Genomic DNA, 15,516 nt, shown 5'->3' on the forward strand with positions numbered 1-15,516 from the left:
CATACAGTCACCTCGACTCGTACCCACCCGATGCCATCTAGTGTTAGGTTTGTTCTGTGCAGTAGTGTGCTTCCTGGCTTCTAAAAGCTCTTCCAAAGTTTGTCTGTGAATGTTTTAATATGAAGTAAGAGAGGGCCAACTTGCTTAGATATCAAAATTGTTTTATTCTCAATATGTGAACATAATACACATAAAAATTCTACAAATCTTTGCAATAGTAGAGCTGATTGGTTTATAAAATTAGGAACCCATTTGTTGACTGGTTTAAAAATGTAATTTCACCTTTTCAACTGTGCCCTCCTCCAAATAGCTGAGCTGAATAAATGCGGCAGTTACACAGTGTCCAGGTAATCCCTAGTCTGCATTGTTAATGAATGGCATGTCCTCTGCCAACTAATTTGCCAACCCGAACCAGCTCCTGCAGATGACCGCCCTGCTTTCTGTGCACGATTGGGAAGTAACCAACCCTGCACATTTCTACATTAGGATCATTGTTAGGAATACTTTGCTAGCTCACATTCTTTTGACCTGCTACTCCGTGATATGAACTGAGTGTCTTCTCTGTGTTGGTTAGATCATGTGTCTCTTCCCAGGGCTAAGGAAGCCTGAGGAGCACTTCAAGGTCTAACATATATTGGACACTTACTATAACCACACACACAAATAGAAAAGATGCACGATACAAAGCAATATGGTAAATTGTAACATCGTATATGGTTCTGATATGCCAATTGGTTTTATAGATGTTTGCTATATCACGTTTCAATTACCCATTCTCTTAACCAATTGCATTTGCTTACACCTCTTCTAATCAGCAGATCTGGTACATCCAAAAGTCTTGAATGAAAATCATTTTAAATATTTATAGCACTAATACATTAAAAATGCCTTGGTTGTCTACTGGCTAATAGCAACACACAGGTCGATAATACACAAGATAAGCTTGTGTTTCATAGACTGGAATTGCCAAAAGTGAAATCTGCAGCTTGTTCTGGTACAATTCTGCAATTGTATAATGTCCCTGTACCACTTCAAACATGAATTACAGATCCCCAGTCATTTTCTACAGCCAGTGAATTTGTGTCTTAGGTTCCAACTGGCTTCTCATGTTAGGAATAAGAACTGAAATAGTCAGGAGCTACACAAGTGTTTTAAATGGTAGGAGATAATTCCCAGTTATTCCTACGCATTGTGTACCTCTGATAATGTCTTTTTTTTCGGAAGGCTTTATTTGACTGGCAGACAAATACACTTATTGATTCTTTAACTGCTTAAATGTAGCTTAGTTGGGTTGTCCATTCAGTGGAGCTGTCCTTTACATCAAGGGGTAAGTAATTACAAAATAATTGAGTTCTGTGTCAATTAGATCTCGGTACTTCATGTACAAGTTACGCAGCAGTTTATCCTCTTCATTTGTTTCATACTTGTGCATGTAGATTCTCACCTGTAGATCAAACAATGTCTCAATCATATCGATAGTCATAAATGTTTTATTACTGCCTGTTGTCACAAGTAAAGTTGTCATAGTTCTACCAGACTATAGGGCTGCTCTCTCATTCGAGATGACCAATGGGAGGTTTAATCTGAGGGTCACCATGATTCAAGTAAGTGGAGAGTTTGAGAAGGAGTCTCTTTCATGGTAACCTCAGCCAGTGCAGAAATTGAATCCACACAATCGGTGTTACTGTACATTACAAATCAACCATTCAGCTAACTGAGCTAACATTCTGGGTCCAGTGACCCTTCTTCAGAACAGGTGAAGTAGCTGAAACATTAACATTTGTTTTTCTCTCCAGAAATGCTGCCAGACCTGCTGAGTACTCCAGCAATTCTATTTGTGTTTCTCCAAATCCTACATTGTCCACAAAGGATCAGAGGACAGTAAAAGGGAAGCACAGACCCAGAGCTATCTTGCTAACCCAGTAGAGATTTACGAGGCAGCAGAATTTGCTGCTATTCCGATCGAAATTTATAGACAAGGTATTTTCCCTGGGGTGGGGAGTCCAGAATTAGAGGGCATAGGTTTAGGCTAAGAGGGCAAAGATATAAAAGAGATCTAAGGGGCAATGTTTTCACGCAAACGGTGGTGTGTGTATGGAATGAGCTGCCAGATGGAATGGTGGACACTTGTACAATTACAGCATTTAATAGGCATCTGGATGGGTATATGAATAGGAAGGGTTTGTAGGGATATGGGGCGGGTGCTGGCAAGTGGGAGTAGATTAGGTTGGGATATCTGGACGGAAGGGTCTGTTTCCATACTGTCTGTGAGACAAGGAATGAAATCTGGGAGATTCCTGGGTGCAGTTTAACAATTCAACCACTAGGAAGCAGAGGTTGACTGTCAAAGATTTATAAAGTGACTTTCACCTTCCGAGAACAGAATTATTTGCAATGTGAATGGAACCTGTGGAAGAAACATATGGCCACACCCACAACACAAAGTGATTAAACTTACCAACATATGAATTAGGAGTGGGTGTAAACCATTCAGTCCCTTGAACCCGCTTTACCATCAAATAAAATCATGCTTGATCAGATTGTGGTCTCAATTCCATATTCATGTCGATTGTCGCTAGCCTTTGGCTCCCTCATTAATCAGGAATCTATCTACCTGTGGCTTAAAAGTGTTTAATGGGCTCACTCGCATCATTTTCTGGGAGATTTCCAAAACATCTGCAAGAAAACTGTCTCTCATAAAAGAGAGTCCCATTATCTTTAAACTGTGTTCCCTAGTCCTAGTCTGTGCCAGGGCAACAATCCTTTCAGCATCCACCATGTTGGACCTCACAGAATCTTAAATGTTTCAGAATGATCTCCTCTCATTCCTCTACATTCCAAAAGATAGAGACCCTGCTTATCTGACCTTTCCATCTAATCCCCTGGGGCAGCACTGTGGCTCAATGGTTAGCACTGTTGCCTCACAGCGCCTGGGACCTGGGTTCAATTCCCGCCCTCAGGTGACTGTCTGTGTGGAGTTTGCACGTTGTCCCTGTGTCTGCGTGGGCTTCATCTCACAGACCAAAGATGTGTAGGTTAGGTGAATTGGCCAAGCTAAAATTGCCCATTGTTAGTGCATTAGTCGGGGTAAAGGTAGGGGAATGGGTCGGGGTGGGTTGCTCTTATGGAGAGTCGGTGTGGACTTGTTGGGCCGAAGGGCCTGTTTCCATGCTGTAAGTAATCTAACCCAGGGATCATTGATTAGGGATTACTCATTCACAAAGGACTTCAGGATTTGAAATAATAAACAGGGACAGAAAGTCAAACAGCATCAGGGGTATGTATTCACCGCAATAAAAGCCAAACACAACAACAGCTCTAGATTCTGGGACAAAAACCCAGCAATTGTTGAGTAACCTCTTCAGAATGAGAAACACATTGCTGGACAATTGGGGCCTGGTTGACCAGCAGTAAACCCAGGCAGTAAAAGGATTCTGTCAGTGACTAGGCCTTTGCTCATGTTTAAAAGGCCCATTTAATAGAGTCGTAAAGTCATACAGCACGGAAACAGACCCTTTGGACCAAGTTGTCCATGTCGACCAAGTTTCCCAAACTAAACCAGTCCCATTCGTCTGCATTTGGCCCATATCCCTCTAAACCTTCCCTTTTCATGTATCTGTCCAAATACCTTTTCAATGCTGTAACCCGCATCTGCCACTTTCCTCTGGCAATTAATTCCATACATGAACCACCCTCTGTGTGAAAAAGTTGCTCTTCAGATCTCTCTTAAGACTTTCTCCTCTTACCTTAAAATTATGCCCGTAGTTTTGAACTCCCACACCTTAGGGGAAAGACCTTGACATTCACCTTCTTTATGCCCCTCATGATTTTATAAACCTCTATGAGATCACCCCTCTACCTCCTATGTTCCAGTAAAAAAAACATCTCGGCCTATCAGCATTTTATAACTCAAACCTACCATACCCAGCAACATGCTGGTAAATCTTTTCTAAACCATCTCCACCTTAATAATATCCTTTTTATATCAGGGTGACCAGAACTTAATAAAGATGGTTGCTCTACCTTAAGGGTGCGGAAGTTGGATTTTCCCTCCTGACGGTACTGTAGCATTGTCTCAATGAACTTAATGCTGAGGAAAGCCCAAACCTTCATGTAGTGCAGCCGTTCACATATTAACACCAGCTGCAGTAATTCATCATCTATCCGTTCATGACTATTATTAAATTCCAATGTCAATTTCTGGCAAAAAAAAATTAAAATCTCAGAATGAGGAATGTGCAAATCATAGACATAGCTAATATAAGTTTAAGAGAACCAGTGTCTATCCTACTGTAATGGTGCATTCTAAAACTTAACATTAACTCTCCAATATTTATCAGCCTCCTATGAATGGCCTTTTTTTTTTTAAACTTCAGCTTTCTGACATTTACAGGACTTTATTGTCTCTCTAGCTGCTTATTACAGGGTGAGAATTTCTTTTGATTCCCAATTATATTTTAATTTCTTAACACGAACAACGAAAAAGGAGAATTGTGTACTGCAGAGCAGCATTTCGTTTGGAACATCAGTCGATGAACCTGGATCAGCCAAGACAGGACATCATCGTACACCATCTCATCATTCGCAAAATAGCTGTACCAGTCAAGGTGACGATTTCTAAGTGAAGTTGTTGATGAAATATACTGAGATGTCAAAGGACAATAACAAAGATGGGTCCCTTAGTTGGCATTAATTCAGCTGAGAAGATGATGGACTGCGCCGAGGATATGCATTACTTCTGGATTGACATCATCTATTGGATTTGGAGAGGCTGCACCATGAGTGACAGTACTTGCAGCAACTAACCCAATAAACCAGGTTGGCCTGACTCTGACCAGTGACTTTTCTTTCAAGGGGTTCTCTTCTCTGCCATCCAGCCATTTCTTTCGCTCACTGCTTTATTTCCACACCTTTCCTATTTGGTTGTCAGAGTAGGGTAGTAGGGAAGCAACTGTACAAGGTGCTGGCAGGATCACATCTGGCGTTCCGAGAGCAGTTTTGGTTCCTTATTTCAGGAAATGTCATTGGAGGCAGTTCAAGAAGATTCACTCTTACGATCCCCAGATGGGAGGGATTGTCTTATGAGCAAAGGTTAAACAGGTAGGGACTCTACTCACTGCAGTTTAGAAGAATGAGAGATGATCAAATTGAATCATATGGGATTCTTTAAGGAGCTTGACAGGGTAAATGCTGAGAAGATGTTTCCCCCCATTGGAGAGTCTAAGACCAGAGAGCACAGTCTCAGGATAAAGGGGAGCTACTTTAAGACTGAGACAAGGATGAATTTCTTCTCTCAGAGAGTTGTGACTCTTTGGAACTCCTTGTTACAGAGAGCTGTGGGGGCAGAGTGCTTGTGTATATTTAGGGATGAGGTGGATTCTTGATTAGTAGGGGAATTGAGGATTATTGGGAAAGGGTAGGAAAGTGGACATGAGGAATATCAGGTCGGCCATGATGCTAATGATTGGTGGAGCAGGTCTGAGGGGCCAAATGGCCTTCTCCTGTTCCTATTTGTTATGCTCTTATCTCCAGAACCTCCTCTTAATAGTGAGGACTTCCCAGGCATCAACTCCAATCCTGGTCAAATTCGAGACCTCATTTACAGATACCCTTGTATCACAGACATGGGCAACCTGTTAGTCTTGTGCCCATAACTGCATGGACAGGGTACTGCCAGCCTTTGGGGCAATGGCCAACAGCCACTCAGCTCACATAGCAAAACCAATGAAGTAACCACTGACTCACAAGGGCAAGCAGATAGCGAATTCCTGCACCTTGATGCACAGTGTAATGATATTTTGCTTCTGTTCTGTTTTAATGTTAGTAGCTCATCATCGACTGCCACGCTATTCAATCCTTTAAATATTGAAGATGAAAAACACATCTTTCTTGTGTGGATTCAACACAGGCCTAACATGTGGAAGATCACTTTCCTGTAATGTAGAACTGCATAAACTCATCAATCTGGGCTTAAGCTAAGACCGCTGACTTTCCAATCATTAGTTTGATAATGAATGGTTTATGGGTGGAATGAACTGCCAGAGAAAGTGGTGGATGCAAATACAGTTGCAACATTTAAAAGACATTTGGATAAGTTCATGAATAGGAAAGGTTTGGAGGGATATAGGCCAGGAGCAGGCAGGTGGGACTAGTTTAGTTTGGGATTATAATTGGCAAGGACTGGTTGGACCGAAGGGTCTGTTTTCCGTGCTGTATGAATCCATGACACTATTAAGATGATCATAGCAAGTCAAAATAGCAAGAAATGAAATGATAAACTTAATTACACCTTTTCTTTTGTCAATAACATTTTTTTATTTAATGTAAAGTTTGAAAATAAAGAAATGTGATAACTGCTCTTAAAAATAGATTGGCATCAGTGGAAAGAACTTGGCCTTGTGTTTTTCTTTTGCCAATCCTCAATTTTTTTCAATGGACATTGATTCTTGGGCGGGCTCCAGTAGGTGCCTTACTGATTAGTCATTCTCCATGGTGGAGTAATAAAGCAGTTTGATTGTAGAGGGCGTTGCAAGCAAGGATATCTCAGTCATCGCTCAGGGGCTGCACACACACATCCTCTAGCCAGGAAGAGGGGCTCACTGCATTTTGACCCAGAGCATGATCCTGAACCATTTTCCTCTCTCTGGTTTAAAGGCTTATGTACCAAGCTTTGGATATGAATCTGTTCTGCATGGCACAGTTAAAGTGGTTTGACCAACACGAACCCTGCAAAGTTGTGTCACCAAAGTGACCATTTTGCCACAGGGTTGTCAGGCAGACAAATTGTAAATCTCAAGCAACTTATCTCAGACTCTAGTGGTGCAGTGGTACTATCCCCACCTCTAGACCTGGAGGCTTCTGTCCAAGCCCTGCCAGCTCCAGTGGTGTGTACAAACATCTCTGAACACATTGATTAGAAAGTATCTGTTTCAGAGTTACTGAATGGAGAGTTACTGAAATGTTGCGTGTGTGGGATTAGCTAGTCTGACCTGAATGGTTTAAATATTGAACTTGCACTGAGCTGGTCCTTGACCACACGTTTGAAATCCCTCTTACCTGTAGTGTATTCTTGTAATGTGGAATTAGATCAGTCAGGGTGGGTTTCATTGTCCAGTCGGGATCACTGAAGTAACAGCTCCTAAAATTTAAACTCCTCACTGGGATCTCTGGCACCAAAATCCGAGTCAGGCGATCATTCTTCATCACAAGCTCAAAATAAAAGTTGACCTTCAGATTGATAGCCCGCTTAGCGAGTTTGGACCAGGAAAGCCCCCACACAACCTGATTGTGAGGATCGTGGATATGGCATTTAATGTTCATGGTCCTGAGGGTCTGGTAGCAGCTTTCACACAGGGTGTCCAGGAGGTCATCAGAGATGCAGTTGTAGTTGATCGAAAGGCTGCTCAGATTGCAGAAGCTGCGAATAATCTTAGGGAAGGTGGGGTTGGCGTAGATGGCTAGGTGATGGCTGAAGAAATCTTCGATGTTGAGTTCAGCGATGGAGCTCCTGTTCCTCTGGTGGATCAGCGAGTTTAAGATGGAAAAGCCCTGTTCTATGCCTAACCGTGCCCCCCTCAGGTTGAAGGACTGAAGATGTCTGCACTCACGTCGGAGGAAGAAGTTCAGACTCTTTAAGGAAAGGGAAAAGAATGTACTGGATCAATTTTCAGTTCAATCTGTATGACAGCATTACACATTTCAAGTAAATACAGATCATAAATCCTACACTGCTACAGTTTCTCTCATTTCCAAATTCAGCATGTCGCATTGGTTCATCCTCCTCAAAGAAAGATGAAGTGCTGAATGTTACTTAGCTTTACAGACATTACATTTTCAATCTTATTTTTGAGGCTTGTGGCAGTGAATGGTGTTATTTTGTTTACATTACCAGAACCAGGTAGGAGTTTCATGGTGAATGGGAGAGCTTTAAGGGGTGTTGTGGAGGTCAGGTGCACAGGTCCCTGAAAGTGGAGTCACAAGTAGATAGGGCAGTGAAGAAGGCTTTTGGCACACTGGCCTTCATCAGTCAGGTGGACACCGACTGGCCACTCTGCCCATTCCCATGGTGCCATTTTTGGGCATGCTCCAGCATGGAGATTATTTGGAGAAAGAGCCCACCATTCCAGGGAAGGAAACAGCAACTTGCTTACTTGTTTACACCTTCTGGTGGGAGTAGACGTTAATGTGGGAAGACCCAATCACTCAGTGTATACAGCCTTAAAAAGGTGCTGTTGTGTTCCCTTCCATTAAATACAAACTGAACCTTGCAACTGAAATCAAGGAACAGACCTTACCTTTAGGAAGGCATTCCTAACGGACGAACTCCACACAAGACGGTCCAATTCTAAATGTTGGATGGTGAATGACTTTAATCTGTTATTTTCATTTCCCAAACGCGCCAGGAAACTCCTCATTGTTATTTGGAATCTCCGTGTCAGAAGAGAGTTGTACGGATTCATGAATTTAATCTCGCAGTTTACCAGATATCTGCCGAACTTCTTGGCGTACCAGATGGCTGACTCGTACTCAGCCCGACGGTACTTAGACGGCCTCCCGCAGAAGGTGAACGTTCTGGATCTCCACAAAGCAGGTGAATGCATCACGTGGTTCCAGCATTTGCATACCAGTGCTGCCCGGACCCTGTCTTGATCCCCAAGCCATCGGAACACCTGCCTCAGGGATACCTCTGGCAACTCACTCCAGTTTCCTGCGTCCGTAGATTGGTCATGACATATCTCCATCCTGTTCAGTCAGAGTGAACACTGCCATTGACATGGATTAAAAACACAAGCACTAGTTAGGTCAGAAGCCAGTTCAAGTGTCAATCAGATAGTTCAGGGCCAGCTCACTTTTGTACAACTTTACTGAAGGGCTCATTATTACTCAATAATTGGAGTGCCAACCTACTGGTAATACTGAGTAAGATTTACAATAGAGATCAGCAATATATTTGCTCAGATTTTCAATTGCTCACAGACACGGAAAATACCCACACTTTAAGGATATAGAGTAGGCCAGTGAGGACTCAGATGAGGAGAATTGTCTTCACTTAACAAATAGTGAGCCTGAGAAATTCTCTGCCACAGAAAGCAATTGAGACCAAAACATTGAATTCTTTCAAAAAGGAGTTAGATATAGTTCTTAAAGGATCAAAGGATACGGGGAGAAAACATGTACAGGGGGCTGAGTTGGATGATCATCCATGATCACATTAAATGGAGTGAGCAGGCTTGAAGGGCCAAATGGCCTGATCCTGCTCCTATTTCGATGTTCCTATGTTTCTACTCCTGGATTGCATGTCAGTATCCTAATGTCTCTGAAATTAATTGCCATTTTCAGCGTGTTGGGCAAGAGGGAGAGGAAGGTCAGGAACATGCTTGTCTCCAATTAATGGCCAGATAATCTCTCTGAGAGGCTAGGGAGGGCAAGAAAGTGATTTTAAAACTAAACCAAACAGCCTGGTGTCCAATATACATGGCTACTGGGTTCAATGGGGGCAGACACTAACTGGTTTCACCTAGAATCCCTATAGTGTGGAAACAGGCCCTTTGGCTGAACAAGTCCACACCAACCCTCCAAACAGTATTCCATCCAAATCCATTTCCTTACCTTATTACTCTATATTTAACCCTGACGAACACACCTAGCCTACACAACCCTGAACACTATGAGCAATTTAGCATGGCCAATTCACCTACCCTGCATGTCTTTGGACTGTGGGTGGAAACCAGAGCAAACCCAGGTATACACAGGGAGAATGTGCAAACTCCACACAGACAGTCACCCGAGGCAGGAACTGAACCCGGGTCCCTGGTATTGTGAGGCAAGTGCTCACCACTGAGCTACTGTGCCACATTTTGTTTTAGCAACGAAACGGTCTTGTTGTGAATGGGATGTAGTGCCATTTGCATGTGGTGAGTCTGCTGACCCTCTGAGGAACGTGTGTTGCCCTTACCCCATTTGAAAGCATTGGCAGGCCCCATCATGGCTGCTATCTGCTTTTGCCACCCTCACTCTCTGCTGGTTGCTCCCACCCCCCAGTAACAGTCCTTTCTATCAAATGGACATCAAGTTCACCTCTGTCCAAAACAGGGTGTTTACATTTAAGGACTAGTTTGCCTGACTCACATGGCACAGAATGGTGTTTAAATGGTGTTTATGGGTGGCACGGTGGCACAGTGGTTAGCACTGCTGCCTCACTGCGCCAGAGACCAGGGTTCAATTCCCACCTCAGGTGACTGACTGTGTGGAGTTTGCACGTTCTCCCTATGTCTGCTTGGGTTTCCTCCGGGTGCTCCGGTTTTCTCCCACAGTCCAAAGATGTGCATGCTAAATTGCCCGTAGTGTTAGGTAAGGGGTAAATGTAGGGGTATGGGTGGGTTACGCTTCGGCGGATCGGTGTGGACTTGTTGGGCCGAAGGGCCTGTTTCCACACTATAATGTAATCTAATCTAAACCCTCGATTGAAAATCAAGTCCAAAATACCACATTAAATTCAGGTCACACAATTCTTGGAAACTTTCACATCAGTCTCTCCCCCATTAGAAATTTCTCTAATAACAATAATATCCACCTTTAGGTAGCCACGTACATTAAATGTAAGAATACTACACAGCTGAGTGTACCACCCAATAGGCTTGTCTGTAATGACAAGAGTTTTATCCTCGCACATCTCTGTGGCCCCTCTAGCTGAGCTCTTCCATTCAAGTAGGCCGTTGCTGACAAGCATCCCAATTCAATTTTTCTAACTTCTGGGATAGTGCGGTGGCTCAGTGGTTAGCACTGCCGCCTCACAGCACCACGGACCCAGGTTCAATCTCAGCCTCAGGTGGCTGTCAGTGTGGAGTTTGCAAATTCCTCCATTGCTCTAGTTTCTTCCCATAGTCCAAAGATGTGCAGGTTCGGTGGGTTGGCCATGGGAAATGCAGGGGCGTGGGGATAGGTTGAGGCGTGGGGGGGGGGGGTTGGTGTGAGTGGAATACTCTTTTGTTGGGGGGTGTCGGTGACGTGGACTTGATGGGCCAAATGGTCTGCTCTCACATGGTAGGGATTCTATGACTTTCATCTGCATCCATCCAGAAGGACATGGGTGGCAGGCAGGTAGATGGAAACACCAGCATCTAGGTGGTGTTCTACCTACCCCCAACATCTAGCCCTGGCAATCTATTGTCAGTCCTTTACTGTTGCTGGGTTCAAGTCTTGGAATTGCCTTCCTAACATTATTGAGAGTGTGCCCATCACCCCTGCTGCCCTATACCCCATTCCCAGACTATAGCTGTACAGGAAAGCAGCTCAACTTCCATCTCAAAGGCAACTTGGGATGGTCAATAAATGCTGGCCTAACCAGTAACACTGGTAAACTAATTGAGAGAAAAAATCTTGATAACTAAACTCTACCACATCTATAGTTATCTATCTCAATCTTGAAAGTTTTAATTGCCTCATCATCCATACACTTTGTACAAAAATAAAATTGTTTCCTGATTTTCTTCATGAACTGTTTCATTCTAAATTCAACGTTGTATTCTCAAGGAAGTAATAGCCATATTTTGGCAATCCGCCCAAACAATTAACACTCTGAACTTACATCATTCTGGCTAACACCCCCTCCATGTCCTTTTGAATCTTCCTCGTCTTAAAATAAAATACTGTCCTTACTCCAAAAGCACAACACAACCAAACACAAGTTGCTTCCTCCTTTTCCATTCCAATCTCCCTGGCTCAAAACGCGAGGAATACTTGGCTCTGTGATTGTTTTTCACATCTGTTTCCCCTTCTTACTAAATGGCCTCCCAAATCACATCCTTCTTCAGTTTCCTAATGTAGCTGTTTATTAGAAAAGGTAGCTGTTTGCATAAGCTCATATTTTCCAACATCAAACTGTCACAGTTTCTTGCGCTCATTATAACCTGTCTACGTGCTGCTGTCAGGCTAATTATGAGCCTCCCTTCCTTTCCTACAGCTGCTTTCAGGATTGGAGTTTGTCACCAATAACCATACTTGTGGTCCAGATTTTAGCTCGCAAGTTTTTTCTGGGAATTTATATCAACTTCTGACCTCTTTTGCCTTCCTTTCTTTTCTCTATGTCGAACTGTCCATTATTTATGTAATATTGCATTTAATTGTCAAGTATGTAAGCAAGTTACTCATTAAACCCAATTAATCTATAGAATCACAGGATAGTCACAACACAAGAGGTCATCCATCCTATCATGTGTGTGCTGGTTCCCTGAATGAGCAACTCACCTGCTACCATACTGCCCCATAACTCCCTCTCTTTTCAGATAACAATCTGATTCCATCCGGAAGGCCATACTCTAAGACCAAGCATTCCCAACCATTTGCTGCATGGGGATCTTTCTCTTCATGTCTGGAGTTTAGAAGGATATGAACCAAATGCAAGCAAATGTGACTAGTATAGTTTGGGAAACTTGGCCGAATTGGACCAAAGGATCTCTTTCTGTGCTGTAGGTCTCTATAAATATTTTTGTTTGGATTTACCATAAATCTCAGCTTTCTCATTCTCAAACATTTCACTGATGGGGATAGCTTCTGTCCACTCTCTCCAGACCCCTCGTGATTTTGAACATATCTATTAAATTCACTCAACTTTCTCTTCCCCAAAGAAAGAGCCACAGAATCTCGTCTTTCCACCTAAAGGTTCTCATTGCTGGAAGCATCCTTGTGAATTGTTTCTGGGTCTTTCCAATACTCTTCCCATCTCTCCTAAAGTGTGACATGCAGAATGAAATGCAATGCTCTAGCTAGGGCGGCACAGTGACTCAGTGGTTGGCTGCTACCTCACACCACCAGGGACCCAGGTTCAATTCTAACTTCAGGTGACTGTCTGTGTGGAGTTTGCATGTTTGCCGCTATGTCTGCATGGGTTTCCTCCAGGTGCTCCAGTTTCCTCCCATTGTCCAAACATGTACAGGTTTGGTGGATTAGCCATACTAAATTGCCCATAGTGTACCAGATTGTGCAGGCTAGTTGGATTAGCCACGGGAGATGCAGGGGTAGAGGGTGGGTCGAGGTGGAATGCTCTTCAGTGGGTTGGTATGGACTTGATGGGTTGAATGGCCATGTTCCACGCTGCATGGTATGGAGACCTTCCCTAGTGCTCCACACTAGTTTATCACAGCCTCCTCACTCTTCCATACCCCTAGTAATAACCCTAAGGAAATGATATTTCACAGCTAACACATGTTCTCCACTTGTGTGTGTTTGCAAACTATAATGTCAACATTTCTCATTCAATTTTGCTGTCAGCTGTTGCAATGTTAATGGCAGACTTTGGCTGATACAGAAATGTGTAGGGTGACTTTCTGAAGCATTCCATTATATTGTCATCTTTTATATAAAAAGTCATATTCTTTATAAAATGAGCAGGTTATTAATGAATAATTCCAGAAAACTTCAAACTGTTTGAAACCAATAATTGGGAATAGTGGAATAGGTCTAACAATTTAGGTTCACAATAATGAAAATAATCACAGGCTTGGTTTAGTAATAGGCGTTAGTAACTTACCAGCTAATTCATCAATAAGAGACTCGTCACATCACACTCCAGCTTAAAGAATAACTATAAATTCAGTCAAATATCAATATTTTCTTGAAGGATTGTTCTAAGCACAGATTGAGAACCAGTTGTGTTGGTGGTAGTTTTCATCAAATTGCACTTCCCCACAAACACTCGGTTCACTGTCAATCAAGACCCCTTTCACTATTAACTGTGAATCAAAGCTTCTCTCCTGTGCTGCCATTAAAACTGATCAAGTGATGTCTCACGGTGTTATCAGATCATAGCAACCTCTGTGACATCATGTCATGATTGTTACATTTCACTTTGTGTCAGTGTTGTTAAAATTCCCAGACTGAAATTTGTTACCTGATTAAAAAATGAGTCATTTTCACTCTGCCAGCGAGTGTGGACTTGTTCAGAAACCACCAGAACTGTGAGAATCAGGATGTTTCTTACTGCAAGCCCTCAGGAATTTGAACTTTCAAGTCTCCCCATCAATCTTAAACTGCCAGAGCAGGGATTCCCAAAGAGGAGGGGGCGGGAGGTGAAATTTGGGAGTCGCAAGTTTTAAAGTAGCGATGAATAATTCCCACCCACATTCTCCTCCTCCTCCCCACTCCCCCATTGCTTTGCTCCTTCACAAATTTTCTCCCTCACACTTCTCCAGTTCTCCCTGAGGAATTTCAAACCTGATGTGGAGTTCAGAAAGAAGCACTGTTTTTGCTGAAACAAAATGATCACGTGGGGCCTTTGTAACCTATGATGCAGTTGCAGTACAAATTGACAGATTTCACTAAAAGCAATCTACATTTATTTTCGAAATGCCTTCTGTTCGTGAGTCAACTGGTTGACCAGTGCTGGTCTCCAGCAATTACGTTGGTCTAGAGAAAGGACTTGTTCATCGAGCAAAAAAAAACAAAGACCCGCGGATGCTAGAAATCAAGAATTGTTGGAAAAAACTCAGCAGGTTTGGCAGTATCTGTGGAGAAAAGCAGAGTTAAAGTTTCGGGTCCAGTGACCCTCCTTCATATTTTTACAGCCATCTCTGGTTTTGTTTCTGATTTGCTCTTTGTGTCACTTTCCAACAATCTTATTGGTTAAAGATGTTCACAGAACCATTTGGGAGACTGAAGCTTACCTTGTGTGTACCTCATTTACTGTCGGCCAATTTGACCAGGCTAATGATTGCTTTTTTTGACTAACATGGTTTTAGACCAATCGTATCCAAGGCAAAAGGCAGCAAATGTTTGTTTCCTCATTTTGGCAGCTGCTTGACAACTCTTTAGCAAACCCACCTTCACCCTGTTTTCAGGCATCTGCTGATTCCCCTGGCTGCACAGACCAACAGCTGAACTGAATGGCAATGAGGGGCTTCTGCTTGCGGCTCAAGTAGCTATTTGCCAATAGCACTGCCCAAAAACCTGCTACAGACTCATCAGTTACCTTGTCTGAGAAAGATGCCCAATGCATTCAGGCCCTGCTGCGTCTACTGGCCGGAAACTCTTATTGATTTTGGATGTGGATCTGAGGTGATTCCACCCCAATAGAAGTGTACCTACGTTGGCCCTTCCCCAGCTCAGGAAGCCTCAGGGACTGGTCAGCTGGTGCAGACCTACACCAGAGACCACCTCACTTCAGGTGACTCTTCACCCTCAGAATTCCCAGGATTCTTGTCCTGCGATTTTTTTCCAGAAAAACTCTATTTACACTGGATTGGTATCTCCTGCCCATTCTAGTGTGTGTTTATCTATTCACATAAAATCAGACTAGACCTCAAACTACTTCTTCAAACTGGATTTAAGTATAGAACATACATGACAACCTTGCAGGATCTATCTCTGCCCTACTCTGCTCCAGTACTAACTGTTACAACCAATCCCCACTCGTGTTTCACTGATTCATTTCAACTTCAGACTGACTCTGCTAAATTGCTCGGTTCCTGGGTGAGGAAGGGGTAATTGGTTTCCCTTAATTATTCATCCATCCCCTCAGTT

General features: G+C 43.0%; 1 protein-coding gene across 1 annotated transcript; it reads right to left on the reverse strand.

The window, feature by feature from the left end:
- Positions 1 to 700: 700 nt before the first annotated feature.
- On the reverse strand, positions 701 to 13,659 carry LOC122563415 (F-box only protein 39-like). Its single transcript, XM_087976764.1, has 5 exons — positions 13,529 to 13,659; positions 8,295 to 8,762; positions 7,057 to 7,629; positions 4,024 to 4,200; positions 701 to 1,444 (listed from the first exon to the last, which is right to left on the reverse strand). The coding sequence occupies exons 2-5, from the start codon at positions 8,739 to 8,741 to the stop codon at positions 1,316 to 1,318; spliced, it is 1,326 nt and encodes a 441-aa protein (XP_087832890.1). The 5' UTR covers positions 8,742 to 8,762; positions 13,529 to 13,659; the 3' UTR covers positions 701 to 1,315.
- Positions 13,660 to 15,516: the final 1,857 nt, after the last annotated feature.

The sequence above is a fragment of the Chiloscyllium plagiosum genome, unplaced genomic scaffold, assembly GCF_037043375.1.
Source record: "Chiloscyllium plagiosum isolate Xiang-an unplaced genomic scaffold, Cpla_swu_hap1 HiC_scaffold_30, whole genome shotgun sequence".
Classification (NCBI taxonomy): domain Eukaryota; kingdom Metazoa; phylum Chordata; class Chondrichthyes; order Orectolobiformes; family Hemiscylliidae; genus Chiloscyllium; species Chiloscyllium plagiosum.